Source organism: Crocodylus porosus, unplaced genomic scaffold (assembly GCF_001723895.1).
Source record: "Crocodylus porosus isolate Cpor-Errol unplaced genomic scaffold, CroPor_comp1, whole genome shotgun sequence".
Taxonomy (NCBI): domain Eukaryota; kingdom Metazoa; phylum Chordata; order Crocodylia; family Crocodylidae; genus Crocodylus; species Crocodylus porosus.
The window spans coordinates 162,743,581-162,769,294 of record NW_017728906.1 but is presented as its reverse complement, the minus strand read 5'-3'; the positions used below and the strand labels follow the sequence as shown (position 1 = coordinate 162,769,294).

The 25,714-nt window shown below is 43.6% G+C and overlaps 1 protein-coding gene across 8 annotated transcripts in view; it reads left to right on the top strand.

Moving 5' to 3' along the window:
* Positions 1–25,714, top strand: part of FRY (FRY microtubule binding protein) — a 379,103-nt gene that overhangs the window by 286,054 nt on the left and 67,335 nt on the right. For all 8 annotated transcript variants that reach the window (XM_019530102.1, XM_019530097.1, XM_019530098.1 and 5 more), the window contains 5 exons: positions 3,933–4,131; positions 10,607–10,728; positions 16,891–17,078; positions 19,659–19,753; positions 23,877–24,484. In XM_019530102.1, coding sequence (XP_019385647.1) covers positions 3,933–4,131; positions 10,607–10,728; positions 16,891–17,078; positions 19,659–19,753; positions 23,877–24,484 — 1,212 coding nt within the window. The remainder of the gene's footprint in view (positions 1–3,932; positions 4,132–10,606; positions 10,729–16,890; positions 17,079–19,658; positions 19,754–23,876; positions 24,485–25,714) is intronic.

Genomic DNA, 25,714 nt, shown 5'->3' with positions numbered 1-25,714 from the left:
GGATCCACCTGATGAAGAAAGGGAAGAGTTTCCCTTTCTTGGGTTACAGGCTTGGTAACCTAGTGAGGAGGGCTTTAAACTAGGTTCGCTGGGGGATGGAGACCAAAGCTCTGAGGTATGTGGGAAGTGGGTGACCTGGAGGAAGAGCAAACAGGAGGAGGCAATAGGGGAAGTGCTCTCACACTTCCTGAGAAATCAGGGCAATCAACTAGTTACCTTAGGTGCCTGTACACAAATGCACAGAGCCTGGGAAACAAGCAGGAAGAATTGGAAGTCCTTGCACAGTCATGGCACTATGATGTAATTGGAAAAACAGAGATTTGGTAGGATAGCTCACATGACTGGAGCACTGTCATGGATGGATACAAACTCTTCAGGAAGGACAGACAGGGGAGAAAAGGAGGAGGAGTTGCACTTATATAGAAGAGCCATATGATTGCTCAGAGCTCTAGTATGGAATAGACCTGTTGAAAGTCTCTGGGTTAGAGTCAAAGGAGACAACAACAAGTGTGATGTTATGGTAGGGGTCTGCTATAGACCACCAGACCAGGAGGAAGTGGTGGATGAGGCTTTCCAACAGCTAGAGGAGGTTTCCTGATCATAGGCCCTGGTTCTCATGAGGGACTTCAGTAACCCTGGCATCTGCTGGGAGAGCAATACAGCAGTGTGCAGGCAATCCAGGAAGTTTTTGGAAAGTGTTGGGGACAACTTAGGGCAAATGTTGGAATGGCCAACTAAAGAACTATGACCTGCTGCTCACAAATGGGTGAATTGGTGGGGAATGTTGTAGTGGATGGCAACTTGGGCAACAGTGACCATGAGATGATTGAGTTCAGGATCCTGAGGAAAAGAAGAAAGGAGAGCAGCAGAGTAAGGACCGTGGACTTCAGAAAAGCAGACTTCCGCTCACTCAGGGAACTCATGACCAGGATTCCCTGGGAAGTCATTCTGAGGGGGAAAGGAGTCCAAGAGACCTGGCTGTACTTTAAAGAATCCTTACTAAGACTGCAGGAACAAACCATCCCACTGTGCAGGCAGACTAGCAAGAATGGCAGAAGACCAGCTTGGCTTTGCAGGGAACTCTTCAGGAAACTAAATCACAAAAAGGAAGCTTATAAGAAGTGGAAACTTTGACAAACAACTAGGGAGGAGTATCAAGTCAGGAAAGCCAAAGTGTAATTGGAGTTGCAGCCAGCAAGGGATGTGAAGGGTAACAAAAAGGGTATTTAGAAGTATGTCAGTAGCAAGAGGAGGATCATGGAAAGGTTGAGTGCCTTATTGAATGGGCAGAGGATGCAGAAAAGGCTTAAGTGCTTAATGCCTTTTTCACCTCAGTGTTCACAGGCAAGGTAACCTCCCAGACTACTGCACCTGGCAGCACAGTTTGGGGAGGAGGTGAGCAGCCAACAGTGTCAAAAGATCTGGTTAGGGACTATTTAGAAAAGCTGAATTTATACAAGTCCATGGGGCCATATGGGATGCACCCAAGGGTGCTGAGGGAGTTGGCTGATGTGATTGCAGAGCCACTGGCATGGTCTTTGAAAACTCATGGTGATCAGGAGAAGTCTGATGATTGAAAAAGGATTCCAGATGATTGATAGTGCCCATATTTTAAAAAAGAGAAAAAGGAGGATCCATGGAACTACAGACCAGTCTCATCTCAATCTCTGGAAAAATCATGGAGCAGATCCTCAGGAATCCATTTCTAAGCATTTGGAGGAGAAGGTGATTAAGAACAGTCAGCATAGATTCATCAAAGGCAAGTCATGCCTGACCAACCCAATTGCCTTCTATGATGAGATAACTGGTTCTGTGCATGCGGGGAGACCAATGGATATGGTGTACCTTGATACAAGATTTTTGATACAGTTTCCCACAACATTCTCATAGGCAAGCTAAGAAGTATTGGCTGGATGAATGAATTGTAAGGTGGATAGAAAACTGGCTGGAGCATCAGGCTCAGAGGGCTTGATGTCTAGTTGGCAGCTGGTATCAAGTGGAGTGCCTGAGAGGTCAGTCCAGGGTCCGATTTTGTTCGATGTCTTCATCAACAACCTGGAAGATGGGATAGAGTGCACCCTCAGCAAGTTTGGAGATGACACCAAGCTGGGGAGAGTAGCTGGAGGATAGTGCTAGGATTCAGAGAGATCTGGAAAAATTGGGAGGATTGGGCCAAAAGAAATGTTATGAGGTTCAACAAGGACAAGTGCAAAGCCCTACCTTAGGACAGAACAATCCCATGCACCAATACAAACTGGGAGCTGACTGGCAGAAAAGGACCTGAGTGTTACAGTGGACAATAATCCAAATAATACTCGTATGATCAGGGGACAGCAGGGCAGGCGCTATGAGGACAGGCTGCGGGATCTGAACCTGTTCAGCCTCCAAAAGAGAAGGCTGAGGGGGAATCTTGTGGCCTGTTATAAACTAGTCAGGGGGGATCAGCAGGCATTGGGGAAGTCACTGTTTCCCCGAGCACCGCCAGGAGTGACCAGGAATAATGGTCACAAGCTGGCAGAGGGTAGGTTTAGGTTAGATATCAGGAGGCGCTACTTCACAGTCAGGGCGGCTAGGGTCTGGAACCAGCTTCCAAGAGAAGTGGTGCAGGCTCCTACCCTGGGGGTGTTTAAGAGGAGGTTAGATGTACAACTTGCTGGGGTCATTTGACCCCAGTATTCTTTCCTGCCATGGCAGGGGGTCGGACTAGATGATCTGCTCAGGCCCCTTCCAACCCTAGAAACTATGAAACTATGAGCCAGCAGTGTGTCCCTGTTGCAAACAAGACTACCAGCATACTGAGCTGTATTGGTAGGATTGTTGCCAGCAGATCAAGGGATTGATTATTGCCCTCTATTCAGCACTGGTGAGGCCACATCTGGAGAACTGTGTTCAGTTTTGGGCCCCCACTACAGAAAGGATGTGACAAGTTGGAGTCTAGCAGAGGGCAACAAAAATGGTGGGGGGGCTGGGACACATAACTTCTGAGAAGAGGCTGAGGGAACTGGGCTTACTTAGTTTAGAGAAGAGCAGGCTGAAGGAGGATTTAATAGCAGTCTTCAACTACCTAAAGGGGATACAAAAGAGGATGGAGCTAAACTGTTCTCAGTGATGGCAGAACAAGGAGCAACGGTCTCAAGTTGCAGCAAGGGAAGTTTAGGTTATATATTAGGAAAAAAAATGTCATTAGGAGGGTAGTAAAGCACTGGAACAGCTTACCTAGAGAGGTTATGGAATCTCTATTTTTAGAGTTTTTTAAGACCTAGCTAGACAAAGTTTTGGCTCAGATGATCTAGTCGAGGCTGGTCCTGCTTTGAGCAGGAGGTTGGAGTAGATGACCTCCTCAGGTCCCTTCCAACCCTAAATTTTTTATGATTCTGTGATATACCTGCGCCCTTAGTCTCCTACGTAAATTTAATGATTGAAAATATCAGTTGGATGATTCACATACATTTAAAGTTAAACATACAGTGCTTTGCTGGACTGTGTTTTAAGTCATTCTGTGCCTCATCTGGGAAGTGATGATAATATGACCGATAGTGCATTCCTTACTAAACTTAGTCCACATCAGACCATCAGGGTAAATCAAATAAGCTTACAAGGGTTCAGCTGATATACACCTCTTAAATATAATGCAGTTTACAGAAAGCCCTCCTTCTAAATGAAGCAATATTAAGAAAAAGTCAGTGTGGCACAGGAAAATTATCTTGGACTTTTTTAAAGAGCCCTTTTTGTGTTTCATCCTGCAAGATAGAAAATATAAGATCATTAATTTTCACTCTTTGGAGATAGTCACATTTAACATATTTTTTCTTCTTCCCAGAGAAAGTTTCGAGCAGCATACTGTTTTAAAAGAACTGTTTTCCTTCATTACTGTCTGAAATGCTGACCTAAATAGTGCATTCCATCTTTATCTTCTCCTGTGCTGTTGCCAGGTGGCTTTGACTTTCTGCGGGAATACCAGTCATCTCCAGTGCCAGACTCTGGTTTAAGCTCCAGCTCCACCTCCTCCAGTATCAGTCTGGGGGGCAGCAGTGGAAATCTTCCACAGATCACCCAAGAGATTGAGGACATGGACACAGCTGTTGAAACAGATGAAAAGGCAAACAAGTTAATTGAGTTTCTGACAACCAGGTAATCAAGATAAGGAGAACTTTCCCTTGATTATATTGCTTCCAGTGTTTTGTAAAATGATTTTGTAAAAGACACAGATGAAAATGATTGAGTTTTCATTTTCTTTTAGTAATTACATTTAGTAATTTCCTTTAGTAACAGACTCCAGTTTCTGTGTTTTTGATATTTGCATCAGAAAAAAGGTTGTTAAAAGCATTACAGTGTCAGTACTCCTATAAGAAAATGCCAGCTGCCAGGATTAAAGAGGTAAATGATTAATAGTATTACACTCCAAGCACAATTAATGGAAGAGGACAGTTTTCTAGCTATAAAAGTGACAGCAGTTTCACAGAGTGTTGTGAGGGGCAATAGTGAGCCTAATTTTATTTGTTGAATAAGACTGGCAGGTCCTTGTCCTGTCCTGGTATTGAAAAGAGTTAGGGCGTGAATCTCACTCTTACTAAATTTGCTTTATACTGCTGTTGTGGAGGAAAGCAGCCTTAAAGTATATAGATTTTGAAAGTGTTGGAATCTAAGGTCTACCCTCCAAAGAGCAGCCACAGGTGGGGCTACACTTTAACTTTCCAGAAGTATACTACTTAACTGCCAGAGCAAAAAGGGGTTGGATTAAGTGGCTTGAAAAATCTAGATGATTAATAAAGATGAACCAGCAAAAGTCAACTTTATACATGGAATTTTGTTAGGTCTAGATCTCATTTGCATTTAGCTTTATTAATTTTTACTGTTATTACTGTTTTGGGGGGCACTTGTATTTGGTTTGCTCTCTCTCTTTCTCTCTCTCTCTCTCTCTCTCTCATGTTTCTATTTTTTATTTTTAGAGTAAATAGTTTTCAGGTCTTTCTAATCACTTAAAAGGCATTTCAGAAAAACACAATGGAAAAGGTCACATTATTACAAAGTATCCAGGGTTTTATTTACGTGTATTACTTGCTGGTATTTTTTGCTAGTTGCATTTAATCCCAATCAAGTACAGAGGGTGTCTTCTTGCTCTTGGGCAGGTTCTTCTCTTTCAACCTGTAGTCCCTTCTACCAGCCTAGGTGTTAATAATACCAGCAACAACATTTTTAATTTTGGGAAATCAGGACACAAGCAAGAAAAAAAGGGTATAAAAACCACAGTTCCGGCACAGACTGTAGCCATGAACAGGCATTACATTCGTGCCAGAAAAGCCTTTCTCCTTGCACAAAAGAAAGCATACAGGACACAGACAGATGTTAGGGCCCTGCCTAACTCATGGTGCTTTACATAAAGTGCCATGATTTAAAGCATACCCCTCTCCCTCTACCCAACAGATGTTCTCCTGTTGGGTCGGGGGTAGAGGGCTGCAACCAGCCTGCACTGGCCCACAGCAGCCAATAGGGATGCTGCAGCAGCCTCCCAGGAATGTCCAGAGTTGGAGCAGGGGAGGAATGGGGGCCCCCTCACTCATGGCCCCACCATGGCCACCCCAGCTGAGTTATTGGGGGAAGCTGAGTCAGGCCCCTGAGGTGAGGGGGCTCCATTCCTCCTTGCTTCCGGGGCCTGACTCAGCTCCCCGCAGTACCCTAGCCACAAGGTCCCCATTCCTCACCCCCTCCCACCAGTTCTGGCCATTCAGCAGTCAGCAGCTCCCTCTCTTTCCTCCTGACAGCCCAGGGGTCAGGGCTGGAGACCAGCCCAGTGCCTATATGAAAAATTAATCCTGGAGGGAACACAAGTTCCCTAAGATGCTCTGCTTTTGAGTGCCTTAATGTAATACTTGATTAAACCAGGGTTAATTTTTTGCGTGACTGACCATTTGAAAAGCAGTCTGCAGCCATGCACATATGTTAAGTCATGACTGTAGAGCACTTTCAGGGGCCAGATCACTCAAAAATTATCACTTCTGTCTGTGCCCACAGTGTTCAATAGCTTTCTTGCAGGAGAAAATTTGCTTTTCCACAAGAAAGTTAGATCAGTTCCCAAGAGGAAGATCTCCCTTTTCCAACTTAAATGGTTGTACATTTCTCAGCTGTTGAGGATACCCTATATCCCACAGTCCTTTGCACTCCCTCCTTCTCTCTCCCTTTAAGGGAGCACTGGCTCCCTGATAACCAGAGGTCTGGGTTTTCCATTTCCCACAGGAAATAAGAGTAAACCGCGGATTTTACCTTTTACTGGAGGCAAACATAGATTTCTCATTTTACTGGAGAAGCCTGTGGATTTTGCAGTTTTGCAATGAGCTCCCTGTGGGCTGGCACAGTTCCATCCCAGAATTCCCTCTAAGCAGTGTAGCATGCACGGCTGTGCAGGCACACCTGGCAGCATGGCATGAGTGCACTTGCACAGCTGTGCATACCATGCAGCTCAGAGGGAATGCTGTTCCAGCCTGCAGGGAGCTCAGAGGGAGTGGGAGGAGGGCAGGCAGGCAGGAGGCACTATGTGTACATACATGCACATGGCCCAGCCAACCTGGAGAGCAGTTCCCACAAAAAAGTAGGTGGGAGGGGTATTGAGCCCCCGTAGTTAGGGAGTGTGGGAGTTGGACAGGGCTGAGGCTGGGACTGGGGCTGCTGCCCAGCTGGGCAGTGCATGGAGCTTGGGGCCTGGGGCTGCAATGTGTGGCTGCAGGGCCCTGACAGGGAGCAGAACGGGGCCGTGGGCAGCTTGTCTGGAGGGCGGGGCTGACTCCCCAGCACTGCGCACAATCCTGAGGGACAGGGGGGACTTGTGCCCCCCAGATCTGTGCATAGGGCAGGGGTGGGGGTAGGCAGTGCTGGATTTAGGCATAAGCTAAGTAAGCTTCAGCTTAGCGCCTCACATTATGAGGGGCCTCTAAACCAACCCCCAGGCTGTGAAGGGTCAGCTGTCAGACCAGAAGTGACCACAGACCAGCAAACTGCAGCCCCGCGGAGCCAAGCAGAGAGACCGTGACTCCTCCCACAGGGCCCATGGCAGCTGCAGTTGGGGTTTTGGCTCACCCTCCTCCCCCTACCCGGGTGGGGGTAACCATATCTTTACTTGTGTTTTGGCTGGAAATTCTGACTGTAGGGCTCCACGTGTTGGTCTGCAGTTTGCTGGACCACAGCCACTACCAGTCCACAGTTTGCCAGGCTGTGGCATAGAAAGGCTGGGAACCCATAGTTTAGGGCCTCAGCATATCATAATCTAGTCACCAGAGATGTCACCACTGTAGTGTGGAGCTCTCAGTGGCAGGCAGCTTTTCCATGCAGCCCCACTGTTCCCTGCCATGCCAGGTCATGCCTGCTGGGTTGTGGAGGCACCGGGGTAAGGCATCAGGGTGGGAGCCTGAGCCCACAGCCTGTGCCCACTCCACACACAGATCTGCGGGGCACAGGTCCCCCTGCCCTCTTGGCAGTGCATGCAGCAGTGGGGAGCTGGCCTCCCCAAACCAGGCCCACAGCAGGGAGGCAGCAAAGGAGAACCGGGCTTCACTCTGCTGCAGCAGCCGCAGCCTCCTGCCAGAGGCAGGGGGCTGTGGACCCAGGGCCAGGACCCCATAGCCCTGACAGCGGGGGGTGGCAGTGGGCTGTGGGGGGGCAAGGAGCACTGGCAGGGCTAGGGGGCTGTGGGGAGGGGAGTGAGAGGCACCAGCAGGACCAGGGGGCTGTGAGGGGAAGAGTGAGGGGCACCAGCAGGACCAGGGGGAGTGTATAGGGGGGAGTTAGGGGCACCAGCAGGGCTGTGGGGGGGGCCTTTTATTTTAATCATGGATTTGGGGGGGGGTAACAGAATTTGCAGTTTTTTAATCAGGGAAAACCAGGGTCCCTGCTGATAACCCACCTAGACGTAAGGTGTCTGAGAACCCTGTAGGGACTCTACTTTGAAAAATGTCCCTATCCTACCAGTCAGCTTGGTGGGAGGATGGGTATTTTCCAGTGGCTAGAACTCTCCCAGAACAGGTTCTCACTGCAGGAGAATGGACTGCCGTTCAGCCAATCAGCTAATGGGCAGGAGGGGGGCGGGCACTCTTCCTCCAGTGGGATCCCTCCTGGAGCCTCAAGAAATTGATGCTGAAGAGAATGATGCCCAGCCACTCACTTCCATACCCCACTGTACTCCATGCATTCCTTATTAATGCCCAAGGGGCTGGAGCTGGAAGCAAAACCCAAAGGACAACCTTGACAACATCTTTTGAAACCTTCATTGTTCACACTCTGCAGCTCCTACATGACTAGAGCTGCACAGGGAATAGTTCAGGACAGAGTCAAAGGCTCTTTGCTGAACTTTGTAACCTTCCAGTTGCCTACATGCTGTATGTCATGGATTTAATTACAAAATTACAGACTCTCAATAACAGCTGGGATTGGGGGTAGGAAAACCTAACTATGCTCCTGGGCCAGAATTCAGGCCCAGATGAACCCTGTTTATGAAGAATTTACACATTAACTATAGCAGTACAACCAACCCTCCTCTCCCCCCTCCAGTGAACACAGGTTATACCAATATAGCTTATTCCAGTATAGAAAGGAGAATAAACTATGCTAGTGTAACTGCAGTCATGGTGGGTTATATCAACATAACTGTTTTGATAGTAAGTACATCCTTCCCATAAGCCAAATGGCTACTATATTTTATCACATACAATACACCCCTTTCTCCCCCAAAATTAGCCCCCCAAAATTGGGATGCATGTTTTAACTGGAAAAGTTGTTTTCTTCACTGGAAAAGGAGTACTCCAGCAGACCCTGTGAATGCCATTCAGCAGCCATTTGTGTCTGCTCAGCAAGCTGAAGGAGCAGAGTCTCGTGTTAATTTTCTCATGACCATAGCTATTGGCTGAACAGCGTAGATTGTGCCTGAAGCAGCAAGTGAGCTGCTGGTAGTATCTTGCTGAGGCTTGTGATATGGAAACAACACTTTTTACAGGAATTAATATAAATACCTACTTACAGTAAAGAACTAACAGTCTTACTGCTGCCCTTTTGCAAGGGTCTGGGGCCTAATCTTGTGTGACATAGGCCCCTGCTACATGTTACATATATTATACAGGTAATTGGTTAATCATGCAATAAATTTAAACCGGCCATATGTGAAAAGTAAGACCAGTCACCAGTGCAAAGTAATTATCACAAAATTAACTAGTTAATCATGCAATAAATTTATAACAGCCACATGTGCTCAGTAATTATTTCACAGTAAAAATTACTATCCAGCTATAAAAAAAGCAGGAGATAGTTTGCCACACCAGGAAGTTCTGGATGCCTCACTGTGTGTTCGCAGAAGAGCTTCTGTGTCACACAGTTGGCCACAACTCTGGAAAAATCTTTTTTCTACTTTCTGCCTTCTTAAAACAAGACTTTTTTATTTTGGGTCATGTTATATGTGAGAAAATATTATATTATGTCTGCATAGGCCAGACAGAAGCCTGAAGTCCTGATTTATACAAAACTGCTGTGGACTTGGACGGAATGTTGCGTGAATCAGGACACAAGCATGAAATCCTAGGTTTATACTAAAATTACTACAAGTGGTTCATATCTAGTTTTTTAGCAAGCATTAGATTTTACTACAGATTTCAGTTTTTTTGTGATTATACATAATATCATATAGCCTATCATGGTAAATACCCTCCCTAATTACCTCATGTAATATGGCTAAGACTTCACGAATGGGAATAAATTAAACCTCACCAAAAAGGTTTGATTAAATTTAAATGATGTACTCAATAATAAATGTGTTTTTCAACTGACAACCTTAGTTTCATATTTTGAATTTGTTTTACAGTAGTGCCCTAGGAGGACTGCTTTGTGCTTCCTCAGGGAATTTACAATCTAAAAAAAAGATGCTAAATTTGATCCTTCAGTCTCCATGTCTACATCTAGCTGTTTCACAACTAGGGCATTTCATGCCAAGCTGCTGAGCAGAACTATATTCATAGGTTTAGCAATCAAGGTCAACACTGCAGAGCCTCCTCTATACTGAGGAATTTACCAAGAAAAGCCTGCTGATTTCAGCACCAGTGAGAGCCTTAATGTAGCCTAGGCCTCTGTGACTGACCCATTTTTCACTTCTTTTCTTCAGGTTACTTTGAAACAGTGGTAAAAACACTAGAAACTACTGGCGCACCATCTACCTTAGAGTTCCTGCCAATACTAGGAATTTATGATAGCAACTGAGAATTCTTTTTCAAGCTTCCCTAGTATCGTATGGCTTTAATTTTTTGTTAAGTGCTGAAATCTACCCAGTGCTTTAAAACTTATAGAAAAAGGCCACCCCTTCAAAAAAAAATCTTCAATAGGTTTTGCAAATAGCTGTTGAAAACCAGAAGCCTTGAAATGTCAGGCCAATACTACCTTTTGAAATGGAGAGTTTTATAAAGTTGGATTAAAAGTATTTATTTACTTTTAGTTCTCATGGAATTGTTTGATCAGTTTTCCAGGAAAAGCACTACAAGTTTCTAATAACATGTACTGAATAGTTTTTTAAAATTAGTTGTATTTATTTCAAATGCTTCAAAGGAATACCTGTGCACTTTGTTACATTTCTCTTTAGGGCATTTGGTCCACTTTGGTGCCATGAAGATATAACACCCAAGAACCAGAATACAAAAAGCACTGAGCAGCTTACTAATTTTCTACGTCATCTTGTGTCTGTGTTTAAAGATTCCAAGTCAGGTACTGAATATTTTTCCCCATAATGGCTAAATACCACACTTTAGTTTAATATACCAGTCAGTGGGATATTTCTGGTATTGGTTTATGGAAACTTTCCTCTAACTGCCAGTTTCTTTCCCTTAAATGGCTGTTATAAGAGCTTTCTTGTGCAACAGTGCCCTCTGTTCTATGAAAATAATAATTTCATTATAATATATTTCACCTTTTTTCCATGTTACAAGTTTTAAAATAATTTTTGTTTTATAATCTGTTTAAAGTAATATTTATTATGATTTTTGTCTGTGGATTCAAATACATTTGCATGTTGCAAATAAACACTTTCAAACTAATGTTAAATTACATTATTTCCATCTGATAGTAGCTCATCTTGTATTCTTTTACCATATTTCTCCAAAAGCTGATACAATCTTGTATTTTATGGCTGTGCGAAGCTTCAGTCCCTGATTCAATTTGGTGGAGATTTGGCCCGATTTGGTGGCTGAATCTCCAAATCCAAATCCAATCAGAGGACCCTTTAATCTCTCTGAATCGAATTGGAACCCACTGAATTGATTCAGAAAGATTCGGAGATTCAGACAAACACAGCTTTAAAAGTTTTTTCTACATACCTTGAGGTACAAGTGCAGTACATTATCACTCTAATGCTGGGGCACATGAAGCATCCCAGAGGAGCACAGGTGGCAAACCTGGAAGTGAACTGGAAGTACTTGCAGTACACTTATGGGTCTCCCGGGAAGTGTGCTGGGGCCCCCCGCGCTCCCCTAGCTCAGCAATCAGCTTCAGGGGGACCCTGGGTGCCCCCCCAGACCCAGGAGGCACCAGTCACTGAGGCAGGGGGATGCAGGAGGGCCCCCAGTGTGCTCCCTGGCACCCCTGGAATTGGACCAGAAGTGCTTCTGGTCCACTTCCGGGTCTGCTGTCGAGCACGCTGGGGAGCCCCCCATGCTTCTGTGGGACACTCCATGCACCCTAGCATCGTAGTGTTCACGAGCTGCCTGCTACCTAGAGGTATGTAGAAAAAGCATTTAAAGCTGCATCTATGTCCAAATCACTGATTCTTTGAATCAGCATCGAATCTTCAGATTCGGATTTGGCTGAATCAAATCAGGGATAATGATCTGAATCAACGACTCAAATCACTGTCCCTGATTCAGGCCGAATCCAAATCCAAATTAAATAGGGCCCGCTTCGCACACCCCTATTGTATTTGCTTAAAGAAAAGAATACATTGTATTGAAACATATAACAGGAGTAAGTTAATATTTTCCTCAGGTCCATAGCACATTTTTGTCCTCTGATTTTTTTTCTTTTTGGGAGCTGGACTCACTGATCCTTCAGGGTCCCTTCCAGCCCTATGGTTCTGTGATTCTTTCCTTAGATCAGTGTACGCTGAAGCAAAATGTATATCCTGTAAAGGATGCATTTATATTATGAATTTGCTAGACAAACATTGTCTTGGATTGGACTGTGGACAGACATTAAAATAAGCAGTTCTTCAAACATGTTACAGTACAACACTTTGATTATTCTATTAATAGAAAACATCTTTGCCTTTTATTTGTAAAATGAATCAAAAGAATTAATCAGTTTTCCTAACAATCTATACTGCATTTTCTCCTGCACAGCACGCATCTGTTTCCCCAAAATGAACCCCAGTTTTTGGGGGTTGATATCATAAGCAGGAATGCTGATTTTCTGCCCAGGGTTGAAGCACCTGCTTTGCTTCCATGGCGCAGCAGCTGCTGCATTACTATTCAGGAAGGGGATCGGTTGACTTAATGGTTCATTGTTCATCACTCCAGAAGTGTTAACAACATTCTCTCCTTTTTAATGTTCTTGAAGTTCTTAGAAAATTCCCTTAAGCAAAGTTAGCTTGATTATCTCACTGTTCCTGGTCTCTCTCCTCCTATTTCACAAGTGTGACAAGATGGGTCCTTGAGTGGTTGTGGCTTCCCTAGGCCACCCTAATACCACCTGCACTCCTAATCCTCTATATAACCTCCCCTGTTTGTTTTGCATGGAACTCCTTGATGTTCCTTTGTTATTAATTAGGAGGCTGCCCCTGAATCCTGTAGCGCTCTCACTGTCCTCTGCCTATCTAAGTGACCCCTCAGGCTCCCTAAGTCCTTAACTCTTATACTCTAAACTATTCCATTATCCATGGGTGTCTCTCTCTATTCTGATGTACCCACTGGTACCTGGGTGGCATTTGAGCCAGTGGTTACCACGTGTGCCCCAGAAGGCCCTAATTTAAGCCATAGGGCTCTTAATCCTGGCCTCCTGCCACCACAGTAGCCATGCCCATGCCTTGCAGATGTCACTTGGTCACTGTTTGCCTTCCTGTGTAGGTTTTGGCCTTCTTAGCCTTAGACGACAGGTTACTCTGGCTGTTGACTAGTAGCCTAAGCCCACTGTCTCTGGCCTGGCTTTTTCAGTCTCAGCCTTATGTTAGCCCCTGGCCACCTTCTGGGCTCTGGCCCTTTCAGCCTCAGGCTGCCTCTGTCATCCCCTCTGGGCTCAGGCTCTGGCCTCATTGGCCTCAGCCTGCTCCTGCCTTTTGCCTCCTGCCCCTGGCAGGATTCAAAGTCTGGCATGCCCCAAGCACCCCTATGGCTTCCTTTCTACCCCTACAGCCTCCATCTGTCCTCCAGTATAAACTAGAATAAAAATGCAAGCAAGTGCTTTAAAGTCAAACCCTCAAAGTCCCCCCTCTTGGTCATCATGCCACTGCCAAGCCACCTCCCTGCAGAGTTCAGGGCTTCACTGCCCCTCTGCCACAGGGACCCAGGCTCATATCCTCTAGGCTCCTCCCTTTCTGGTCAGGTGCTTTCCTGACTGGCCACAGATGTGTCCCCTCAGCTTCTAGAGCAGCTTACTGTCATTTCTCTGACTGAACTGTAGGGCCCTTGCTGCCTGACCAGGAATCTGCCCTTCTGTCCTATTGCTAGGCAGCTAGCCTCACAATAGGCATTTGCCACCTATGGGTCCCTGGCTGCCTATTCCCCTGCAGCTAGCCTATAATAATGCCTATTCCCCTGCAGCTAGCCTCACAATAGACATTTGCCACCTATGGGTCCCTAGCTGCCTATTCCTAGCCCATAATATGTGGGCTTCCCCCACATGAAGATATCCCTGCTGTAACTTCTCCCTTAAGTAACGGGAGCCCCTGGCTTCCTGTTACACAGCCTTAGAGAAATTTTAGCTCTTTTCAAAATCATAAATCCACCAACGGAGACCAGTCGTCACTTGCAGCTAGGGTTTCAGCTTTAATTAAGCAGGAAAGGGAGGGTGAGTCAGCTGAAGATCAGGCTGTGTCCCCACTCTATGCAGCCATTAATCTGGAAAAAATCTTTTTTTATTTGGCCTTTCAAAAAAAAGGTGTGTGTTATATTCAGGAGCATGTTGTATGCAAGACAGTTCAGTATTTTTTTTTATTATGGTATGGCAGAGCATACTAATAAATATGCTAAATAGTATTTTCATCAGTAACAGCAAACTTTATTGAATGTCTGCTGAGATAGGACCACAATAATTTTATTTGTAATAAGGAATTGTTTTAAAGCTCATTGAGATTTACAGAAAGATATCCTTCCCTTAACTTCAACTGAGTTTTGAATCAGGTCCTAAGATCCTGTATTCAAAGGTTCAAAACACTGTATTACATTGAGTGCCAGAGTACCGTATTTACTTGACTATAAGATGAGATTCCCCTCCCTGCTCCCCAAAAGCCTAGGGAAAAAGTCCCCTCATCTTATATTTGCAGCCAGAAAACCTAATTAAATGCACTACCTACAATTAAACTGCCTCCAGAAGTAATGTGCTTAGTAATAGGAACCAACTAAGAAGTTGATTGAATGCAGCCCACACTTACCATGCCTGTAAAACATGTGGCCTACATATTAGGCAAACGTATTGATGGGAACCTACCACAAGGCTAGGTTAGTGTAGACCATCTAAATAATATATAGAGTCCACTGTGCTCAGTCCCCCCCCAGAACTGACCCTTTTTCAAGTCATAGTGAACCATTACACTGAATACATTTTGACTTCCTCTTTACTGTCACAGCTGAGCAGCACCCTTCCCATTTCCAATGATTCCTGTTTCTTCCTCAGCCTTAACTGTCTGCAAAACATCACCAAACATTTATGTAGATGAGAGGCTCTGTCATCCCATTGCATGTAATTTTTATGGCCCTGCCATCCATGTGGTGGAGCCAAACCAGGCATAGCTTCATGCTTCATTTGCATATAAATTTTGAGAGTTTCCCAAAAGAACACCCAGTTCTAGTCACAAGTGGGGGCTAATTAAGCACATGATACTTTGTGGGGGGTTATCTGAAATACACACATATACTGAGCAATTCTGGGCTATGAGGGCACCTTGGTTTGACATGCTGTTGACTCTGATGGGGCCCAGCTCAATGAGCTATATCAGTGGTTCTCAACCTTTGGTACCACCTGCCAATCAGTGCAGCAAAAATAAAATGCAGCAAAAGCGAAACCAGAAGTTCCACTGTGGCCCTTCCAGTTTCACTGCTGCGAGTCGAGTCCCACTTCTTCCTTGCGGACCACAGCCTGGGGCAAAGCAGCCTGTGTGGGACCTCCCTCCCTCTCCCCCGGCACACTGACACCAGGGAATGAAAGCCCTGGTGCACTGGGCATGGCAGGAGGGGCAGTGACCAGAATTTCCAGCCCAAACAGGCAAAGATGCCTCCAACCTGCTGGGCAGGGGGGCGAGCCAAACTCAAAATGCAGCACCCTCATACCCCCTGCCTGTGTCTCAATGACCCACAAAGGTACGCTTACCAAAGGTTAAGAAACACTGAGCTATATGATAAATCATAAGCCTTTTAGCTTTGGACTAATACCATGCATCAATTGTCAGAAGTGCTGATCACAAGTGTATTTATGCAGTACCTGTGATGAAACTTGCAGCAGTTTTAAAAATGTAAAATGGATCAATTCTGGGTTAACTGTATCTATAGGTTCCTGTAGTAATTTGCCTGTCTCCAAATTACTCCAGGTACAGGTATTTTAAAGTCAGCATTTTTTGTTCCCTTGCATATCAAATGTACCTCCTACTTCCACATTGACAGTAAGGCAGGGAACATGGCTTAGGGGAAAGAAGTTGGAGAGGCAGAGAGCAAAGGGACCACCTGACCTTGCCCAACCACTATTTTCTTTACTAAAGCACAGGGAGAGGGATAAATTCAAGCCAAATCTCTGATAATTAAATTCTATACCTGAAAAATTACAACAAATTTATAAATTTTCCATATATAGAATTTAACTATTGGGCGGGATCATCTTAAATTCAGGTTGTCTTAGATTTGTGTAAATAAGGTAATTATTACTACACCCTTATGAGGAAGAAAAGTAGTATTGTCCTGAAGGAAATGTTGAAAGATATGGAAGTGACAATCACACAGAAAATCATTGACTATAATTAGAACATGCTCTTTACTATAGGTGGTCAGAAATGCAAACTAATTGAAAGCTGAATATTTCAAATGTATCTTCTTTGAAAATCCATTTCAAAATTAATGTGAAAAAGTATTTTGATAAGATGTTGGCCTTTCTAGAATGGAAAAAATGTAATTCCTGTTTTTAAAAGACTTTTGCTTATTATAGAATGTAGTAAAGAGTCTTATCCATCATCATTTCTGTCAGATGCACCCTAGGGACTCCTGGGCATTCCTCCAGTCCCATCCCACAAGCTCCCTCTGTAGCACTGCCCTATCCCCCTCTATTTCAGCCATTTCCTGCAACACCTTCCTTTCTTTCCCCTTCCTCCCTTTATATCTCCCCTTCTAGGAGGTTTTCACAACCTCTGGTTCCCTCCTCCTCCATACCAGGATTCCCCAGTACTCCCTCCCCCTGCCACCACCACCAGAGCTTCTTTGCTAAGCTACTAGCAATTTCAGTATGCTGTATTGCCCTGAAATGGGGGTTATTCTCCTATTTAGAGAAAATGGACAATGGTCCTATTCCTTTAATAAATTAATATCCCATAAAAACTCTTGCCAAACCTCTTTGAAGTGCTAGGAAACATAGCAAAGAATTGCTTAACTATAGGTTTCAACCATAAATTAACTTTATATACCACACAGTAAAATCTGCTACTTCATAATCTAAATATCAACATATTCCTTTGCTACTTAGGATTCCATTTGGAACAGCATCTGAGTGAAGTTGCTTTACAAACTGCACTGTCAAGTTCCTCAAGACATTATGCAGGTCGCTCTTTCCAGATATTCAGGGCTCTAAAACAGCCTCTTTCTGCACATGCATTGTCTGACCTTCTGTCCAGGTTGGTGGAAGTTATAGGAGAGCATGGAGATGAGATTCAGGTATGCGTAAGTGGTGTGTTGTACTCTTGATAACATAATATACATGTACATTATAATTTACTTCAAATTATTGTTAAAGACTAATGAATTTAGGAACTATGCTGTAGTATAAATCTGAGCACAACCATAGAAAAGAACAGCAACTATATTTTAAAAAATGAGAGTTAGTTTGATAAGATCTATTTTTAATAAAACAAATTTGATTGGTATTAGTTATATTACTTTGTTTAAATACTCGATTAATCTGGTGCTAACTCACCTCTTCCATTTGTCTAAGATCAATGTTAGGCTGACTGTCCTGTAACTAACTTTTTAAAAAGTTGACATAATATTAGATTCCTTCTCATTTTTTACACCTTTCTAACCATACAAAAATTTTTTAAAATGCAAACTTTAACAATCTAGAGTAGCAGTGTAACTAAGCAGAGGCAACTGGGCAACAGCTCTGGCTGGTGATTTGGAAGAGGCAGGTTAGAGATGCAAAAATAACAGCTGCTAGCCAGTCATGCTGCCAGGAGCTACTGCTGCCCCATGCATTTGTGTTACCAGGGATATCCAACAGCCCTGTTACACCTCTAGTCCAGAAGGGTCCTCATCCAGTTCTTCCAAAATTCTTGGGTACAGATTATTATTACAGACACTTTTAAGAGGAAGGACAAGATAACGTTATATTATCTGTTGTTTATCATCATTGTTACTTTTAGAATAAAAGGTATGTCATTATCATGTGACACAAGTACATGATCTGGCTTTTTCCGCAAAATACAAATCACACATATTTACTGAGTATTTTTGCCTTTTCTGCATTCAGGTCTACCATTTTATTTATCAGTGGACCAATGTGATTCTTAATATTCCTTTTGTTCCTAATACATTTTTAAAATCTCCTCCTTATTGTCCTTAATTCAGTTGGACAGAGAATTCTCCTTTTGTCTTTTTGCTTCCATTATCAGTTTTCTATACCAGTGTTTCTCCACCTTTTAAGTAGCAAGTACCACTGAACTTCTGTAAGTTTTAATAAGTACACCAACACTGAATTTTACAGAGGATTTTATATTTACAAACTAATGTGTGCCATATGTTGGAAGAAGGGCTGTGTATATAAGGCCATGATATGACAGATGTCTGAACTGGCGTGGGTAGGGTTGCCACCTTTTACACCAGGGGTGCACAACTCAAGTATGTACCTGGGCTAGAGGTGATGTCGGCCAAAGCTAGGAGGGCACGCCAAATTTTTAACAGGAAATTTAAAGTGCTGCACAATGCACGGCGCACTAAATTTTTTCCCAGTTTTGAGAGGAGGAAGGGGCAAGAGAGAAAGGAAGAGAGGAGAGAGAGAGAGAGTGTTGGGGTACCCGCGTACCCCCTGCCGATGTCTTGTGTACCCCCAAGGGTATGCATGCGTGCCACAGGTTGAGAAACTACGTTCTATATGATCTAGTTTATATTTGTTATGAACAGTTTACCCTTTCTTCCACTGTCTTACTTTTTAAATTTACAGCTGCTTTCACTTGCCTTCAAAGCCATGATGTTTTTATATCCAGTTTAACAACCTTATATTTAATTATTTTTCTGCAGCTGATTCTGCTCATAATTATTTTCATCTTTGTGAAACTGACTCATTCTAGAACACAACGAATAGCTATGACTGCTTGGGACTTAGTTTCAGTTACACTTGACAAGTGATCACTTAAGTGACCACTGATTTTAGTTCTCTGATATAATCTGATATTTATCTATGGAGAGGAGATAATATAGATTTCCCCTGAGTATAATACAATATTTTGTATTAGGAAACCGACATTTATAATTTTTAGAAATTCCAGTGGTATTCTCCTACTGGCAGCATGAGCTCTCCAGCATGCATCACTCAGATTGAAATCCTTAAAATAATACACCCTTTTTTTCCCGCTCTTCATGATTGGTGCTTAAAGAGTCCATCTCACTATTCTGAAATGTGATTTGGTAGTCTGTAACAGACTAATACACCATCTTGTTTTATAATTAGGGAAAAAAAATAATAATAACCTAAACAAAAAAACCCAAATCCCACCCTGACCTAATTTGATCTTCAGTTGATGGACTAGGCATCTAATCTGCATAGCTATTCTATCAATGACATTTCTTCTGAGATTTTCAAAAAATACAGTGTTAAGTGCTAATGATGTTAAGATTAAAACACACACACAAGCACATACAAAACCAAAGCCTAGTGCTGTCTTTTAAGAAATGGACTGCTTATTTCACACTGATAGTCAAACTAGAATAAAATGACAATAATATTCTGTCATGCTTATTCAGAAGCTGAAGCCGTGACCTGGAAGTCAGAGACTCTGTGTTCCATTATCAGTTCCATGACAAGTTATCTGGCCTCCTTAAATTCCTTCACAGACCATTAAGAAAAAGAGAAAATAGAATTTGTAATGACCTAAACATCAGCAATGAAATGACTTTGGTGCAATAGTTTTCCTTTTCCCGGGATAAATTATGCATTTCTCAGTTCTCCATACACCACAATTGCTTTTTCTGACTTCTTGGTGAATGCTTTTGTTGAAATGACTGACATTACATATTTGATAGGGTTATGTAATGGAGGCCCTGCTGACCTTGGAGGCTGCTGTGGATAATCTGTCTGATTGTTTGAAGAACAGTGACCTCTTAACTGTTTTATCTCGGTAAGAGCCTAACCTCTTAACTACATTCTTTATTTTTTCCACTAATGCAAAGTCCTGCTAACTGAGCAACATACAGTGATTTTGATACAACTGATCTCACTTAGAACATACTCATAGAAATGTCTAAGGGCAATCCTGAGCAATTTGGCAACAACAGTTGTAATAAACTTCTCTTCCTTTCTGCTTCCTGCAGGCAGGCTCTTTAAATAAAAAGCAGCAGGATTTCACACTAAATTTTTGTATTAAACATGATTTTGAAAGAAATACACAGGATTTTTTGTTTAAAATATGGCAGGTAGAAGCAGATGTCATTTCCCAGTTTCAGAGAACTCATGACACCTTTCATTAAGCTTTCCCTAAAAAACTACCTGAACAGGCAGAATTTGCTCCTTTTTGTGGAACAAATAGGGAATTTTACCTTCAGAATGTTCATATCCAGGGATTCCTCAGGAGGCTAACAGCATACTTGCAGTAGCCCTTTTCTTCTGAACAATTTCATGGTTTCCCCTTCTCTTACTTCTTACCAGCAGGTCGGTAGAATTACCTCTCCAGACAGCTCTCTGTAGAATCCCCAGGAAAGAAGATGTCACAATTTGGAGGAAAGCTCCCCACAGAATCCATTTGGTATTTAAGGAAATACAACAGTGTCCACTCCCTGCCTCTACACTCACCCCAGGCCTTGTTAGCTAGAGGTCTTTGACCTCACACAGGGACCCCCTAGGCTGAGGTCTGGCAAACTCCCCTTTTTCTGTAACATAGCTACAATAGACCTGTATACTAGGGCTGTGCAAAATTTCAATGGGTGTTTTGTTTCAAAGCTGTTTTGATGCATTTCAAGCTTGAAACAGCAAAATCAAAATGAAAGGCTTCAAAACAGCTTCAAAACAAAACAAGGGCACTCAAAACGTTTCAAAAGTTTGTAAACATTTCAAGTTTCAAAGCCGGGCTTGCTTTCAGCTAAACAGAAACTAAGGAGAGGGAGGAGGAAGACATGGGAAGGACTGTTTTGATACTGACATCTAGCTCCCAGTTCATTTCCTCAGCTTTCTGATAGCTTCTCCCAGCTCTCTGATCATTTCCTCAGCTCTTCCCAGGAGGCATGGGCCCCAAATTGGAAAAGGGGTTTCAGTAGGCTGGTGCCAGCAGCAGCCACTCGGCGCAACCCATGCCAAGCACCAGGAAGACTGTGGTGCTGCCACTGGCCTCAGCCTGCAGTGGCAGCCTGTTGAAACCTGGCGTGCAGATCTGGGAGCTTGCACCCCTCAGAAGAGAGCTGGGGAATCGAACAGGGAGCTGAGGAATTGAACTGGGGCTAGGGAAATGTTCAGGTCCCTGAACGTTCCCCCAGTTTCCGGTTCAATTCCTCAGCTCCCCAGTCTATCCCCCAGCTCTCTGATCACTTTCCCCAGCTCTTTCTGAGGGGCATGAGCCCCTGGATGATGCAGGATGACAGTGTCGCGCCCCTAATGCTGGTGCACCCTTGACCTGCGAGCCTGGGTCGGCACGACCGGCTTGGTGCGAACAGGGGGATTTATAACCAGACAGGTGGGTGATAACGGTAAGCAGGAGTCAGATGATTTAAACATAGCGTATTGGTTACACAGAAAGTTTATTTTACTTACGCTACTGATGTGATGCAGCGTAGGCAGAGGAGTTGATTTATTCAGTTACAGCATGCAGATATCATGTTACTCAGTATTTACAGGGTGGGTAATAGACTTGATTCCGAGTGATTCATATAAGCCGTTGCAGTCTGCAGATTACCGAGAGCTCTTGATAAGAAAGATAACAACAGAGATAGACAGGCTGGCAAGGTGGGGGGTACGCCAGAAAGATACATAGGCGGAGAGATAATATTTGTTGGGCACAGTCTGTTCTTCTTGAGTGTATACGCAGTTCTCTGGTTTGGGCAGAAGTTCTTTCAAAGTTATACTTGGCAAAGGTGACCAATTATTATACGCCAGGCATGAATAATTAACGAGTTGGCACTTGTGCTGTCTTTGCTCAAATTTCAGAAAAAGGGGGGTTATTTTTATTTGGGTGGTACTGGTCCTGTTTGGTCACAGGATGGTGTGCGTAGTATATTACTTTAATTTTACAACTTCATTAAATTAGTTTCATTTTTATCTGGTCACCATGGGTACAGATATCTCTCGTGCTGAGTTGTCAAGGTCAGTTTCTTTCTCTTGTATGAGAGCTCAAGTAATTTGAAATGAGGCACAGACAGGGGTGTGTATATGCAACACTGTTAATACAGAGGGATAAATTACAATTGCAGGGTTTGTTGTGTTAGCCTCTGACCTTTTGTTGTCTGACCTTTTGCCGTCGGCATCTGAAATCAAAGGCTTTGATCTCTGACAGACAGCAGGATGCTGCTGCCAGCTGAGGATGGCGGTGGCTCTGGGCTATTTCCCCAGCTGGTGGCAGCAGCCTGCTGAAACCCTGCATGGAGATCTGGGGGCCGCACCCCCCAGGAAGAGCTGGGGAATTGAACCAGGAGCTCTGACTGACAGGTGGAGCCACCACTGCTCCCAGCCAACGTGTGGTGCCCTGTAGAGCTGCTCTGTACCTGCATGGGTGCCAGGCGGGAGGTGGGAGGGCCATCCCCATTGCCCCCCACTACCCCATGCTGCGCAGGAGGGTTCTGCCACAAGCACCCAAAGGCCCCAGTCACTGTTGCCAGAACCAGTGAGTACAGGGCTTTTTTTTTTTTTTTAAGGTTCTGCACTCACTGGCTGTAGAGCATGTGGATGACAACAGACTGCCGCTGCTGGCTGAGGCCAGTGCCAGCACCCAAGTCTGCCTGGCACAGCCCACACTGAGTGCCGGGAAGAACCCAGTGCTGGCGCTGGCCCCAGCCAGGAGCAGCAGACTGCTGTCATCCCACACACAGATCTGGGGGCCTGAGTCCCCTGGGAGGGCTGTGGGGCTGTGCCACACTGCTTCTGGTGGGAGGAGGCCCCCAGATCTGCGTGCGGGATGACAGCAGGCTGCCAACGTCGGCAAGTGATACTAGTTTTGCTTTGAACAGTTTGAGGTGCAGTTTCACAAAAACCCCGACACCTACCTTCTTGAAACGTGGCAACCTTCATGCCCTCTGAAGGGGCTACCAGCCATGCAATTTTCATCCGAATCAGGCAAGAAATGACTAAGATATAGGCATTTTCGTGATTCTCTATTATAACCTGTGGGCGAAATGTCAAAATGGGTTGAAACAGTGAAACAGTTTCAACAAAAGGAAACAGAACAGTGCTTCAAAACAGCTAAATGAAACACTGTCCCTTTGAAATGGGGAAATGGAAGTCAAAATGAAATGGTGTTGTTTCGCACAGCCCTTCTGTATACCTTGGAGAGACTCATGTCTGTTGTAATCCTGATTAGCTGGGATGGGAACTGAGTGTGTCTCTAGACCAGCGATTCTCATCAGGGTACCATGGCACTCTCAGGTACCATGAGATCCTTTGAAAGGTGCTGTGAGATATGAGATAGGGGTAGACTCAGGCTTGTCCTTGCCTAGCTGATTCTTTACCCCCGCTGCCCAGCCCTTCTGCAAGGTAGTAAGCACTGTAATATACAGACTAGTTTTTAAATTGGATTCCATTCAGTTCACAAAAACCATGCATACATGCCTCAAATCCAGTAAGGACTTGAGCCTAATGCCTCAAGTCTGGAAAGGTTGGGAATCACTGCTCTAAAGGGAATCCCTTAGATCTCAATATTTTCAGCAATTTAGTAATTCACAAGTTAATATTCTTGGGATATTCCTGTACATTAAGCAAACAACAGAACTACCTGGAGGTGGCAAGAGAGGAGCAGTTGATTTGGAACTGCAGTCTAGTATGCCCTTCCATTTTCCAAATCAAGAGCCGCATGTTCCTCTGTGCTGCAGAAATGTCGCCGTCTGTAGAAGAGCATGGGATACACTATAATCTCTTCTGCTAGTGATTTCATGCAGTTGGGACTCTATAGATTTGTTATAGGGTATTCCAGATGTGGGAATGGAGGGAACTAAGCAGTATGTTCCAGAGCAAGCTTCCACTGAGGTTTTTATGGTTTTACCTGGGGGTGAGGGGGAGGTTGCTTTTTAATATTTAAAAGTTTCTTTTGTGATATGCATCTTCAGGTCATCATCACCAGACCTAACATCAAGCACTAAACTGACCACAAACCGGAAGAGTACAGGCCAGCTCAACGTAAATCCTGGAGCTATAAGCAGTAACATAACCACTGCTGAAAGAAGCAGACACCAGAGGAGTTTTTCCGTACCCAAAAAGTTTGGGGATGTAGACAAATCCTCAGATCCACCACGCAGTGCCACACTGGACAGGATTCAGGCATGCACCCAACAAGGCCTGTCCTCCAAAACCAGGAGCTCATCCTCTCTGAAAGACAGCCTGACTGATCCATCCCATATTAACAATCCAACCAACCTGCTGGCCACCATTTTCTGGGTTGCAGTGGCTTTGATGGAATCAGATTTTGAATTTGAGTACTTAATGGCATTACGGTTGTTAAATAAACTACTAGCTCATTTGCCACTGGATAAAGTTGAAAATAGGGAGAAACTAGAAAAATTACAAGGACAGCTAAAATGGGCTGATTTCTCAGGACTACAGCAGTTGCTGCTGAAAGGATTCACCTCCCTTACCACCACTGACCTCACATTACAGCTCTTCAGTTTGCTGACGCCAGTGTCACGAATATCCATGGTAGATTCGTCTCAAGCTATAGGTAAATCTGTTTTATGTTTCAGTCTTTCACATTTTGATTAGCAAATTCTTTATTTCATATAAAGCTTACTTGTAGTAATTAAAAAACCTTATGTATTGTCAATTTATTTTTGGTTTTGGTTTTTAAAATAGGTATATAGTTATATTTCTATTAGATCTTTCTAAAAAATAACCAAAGTGAAATTCTGACTTAAAACTAAAGTAAAAGTTGGTATTATGAGGAGGAGAGATGCCATTTTTATGATGAAATATTCTTTAACATTACATTTCTAGTGAAAGAAACCACCAAAGCCTGAAAAGTTATTGCAATGTTTCTGTAATAAAGCACTATATTCTCCTTTCTTGAGGTGGCTCTGAAAAACACATACAAGTCCTTACTAGTCCCAAAGTAAAACCAGTTTTTTTTACCCCATAATCCTCCAGATTTTGAAAAAAAAAGCTGTAACTCAATGCTGAAGTTGGTATTGTAAACCCATCCTGATAATGATCATTTTTGGATGATTTTTAAATTGGTCAATCTTTCTATCAGGGTAATACACTTGATTCATTAATTCATAGTCCTGATACTATTTAAAGGCACACTATCAGAATTAATAAATGATAAATTTGGTCAATTTTTTCTTCTTGTTTTTAGCATCTGCTTATCAAATTTTAAATGAGAAGCAATAATGGACTTTTTGTTTAAAACACATATACCCACATCCACATGTGTAGACACTCACCACTTATTCATTGTGCACTTATTAGGAGATGTATGGTAATGAATTAGTGGGGGATAACTCAGTACTGAGTCAGTGGGATTCACATTCCCAAACAGATGGCTGAAATTGTGACCACTTTCTTCAGAATTATTGAAGACAGTGGCTCAGACAGGTCTAGAATATGTCTACTATCTATCTGTAGAAAATGTAGATCAAGCAGTTCTGCAGGTTTTCCATGAAGAACTTGAACAAGCTGCTAACTGTTTTGTGGTTTTTCATGTTTGTTTGTAGTTTCTTTTGTTGTTTTTTTAAACATAAAAAGCTAAATTTGTCTTTGACGTTAAATAGGCTGTTACTGCACATTTTGTTAAGGCCAAATCCTCTCTCATGTGAAGGTCCCATTGGTATTACCACCTTAATGGTTATATGTGATCACATGCCAACCATAAGCTGGAATAGCAGAGTTAAGCTCCGCAGCTCCATTATCCTGACATGGTTCTGATGCAGAGGGAATGAGCAGTTAGCTAGCA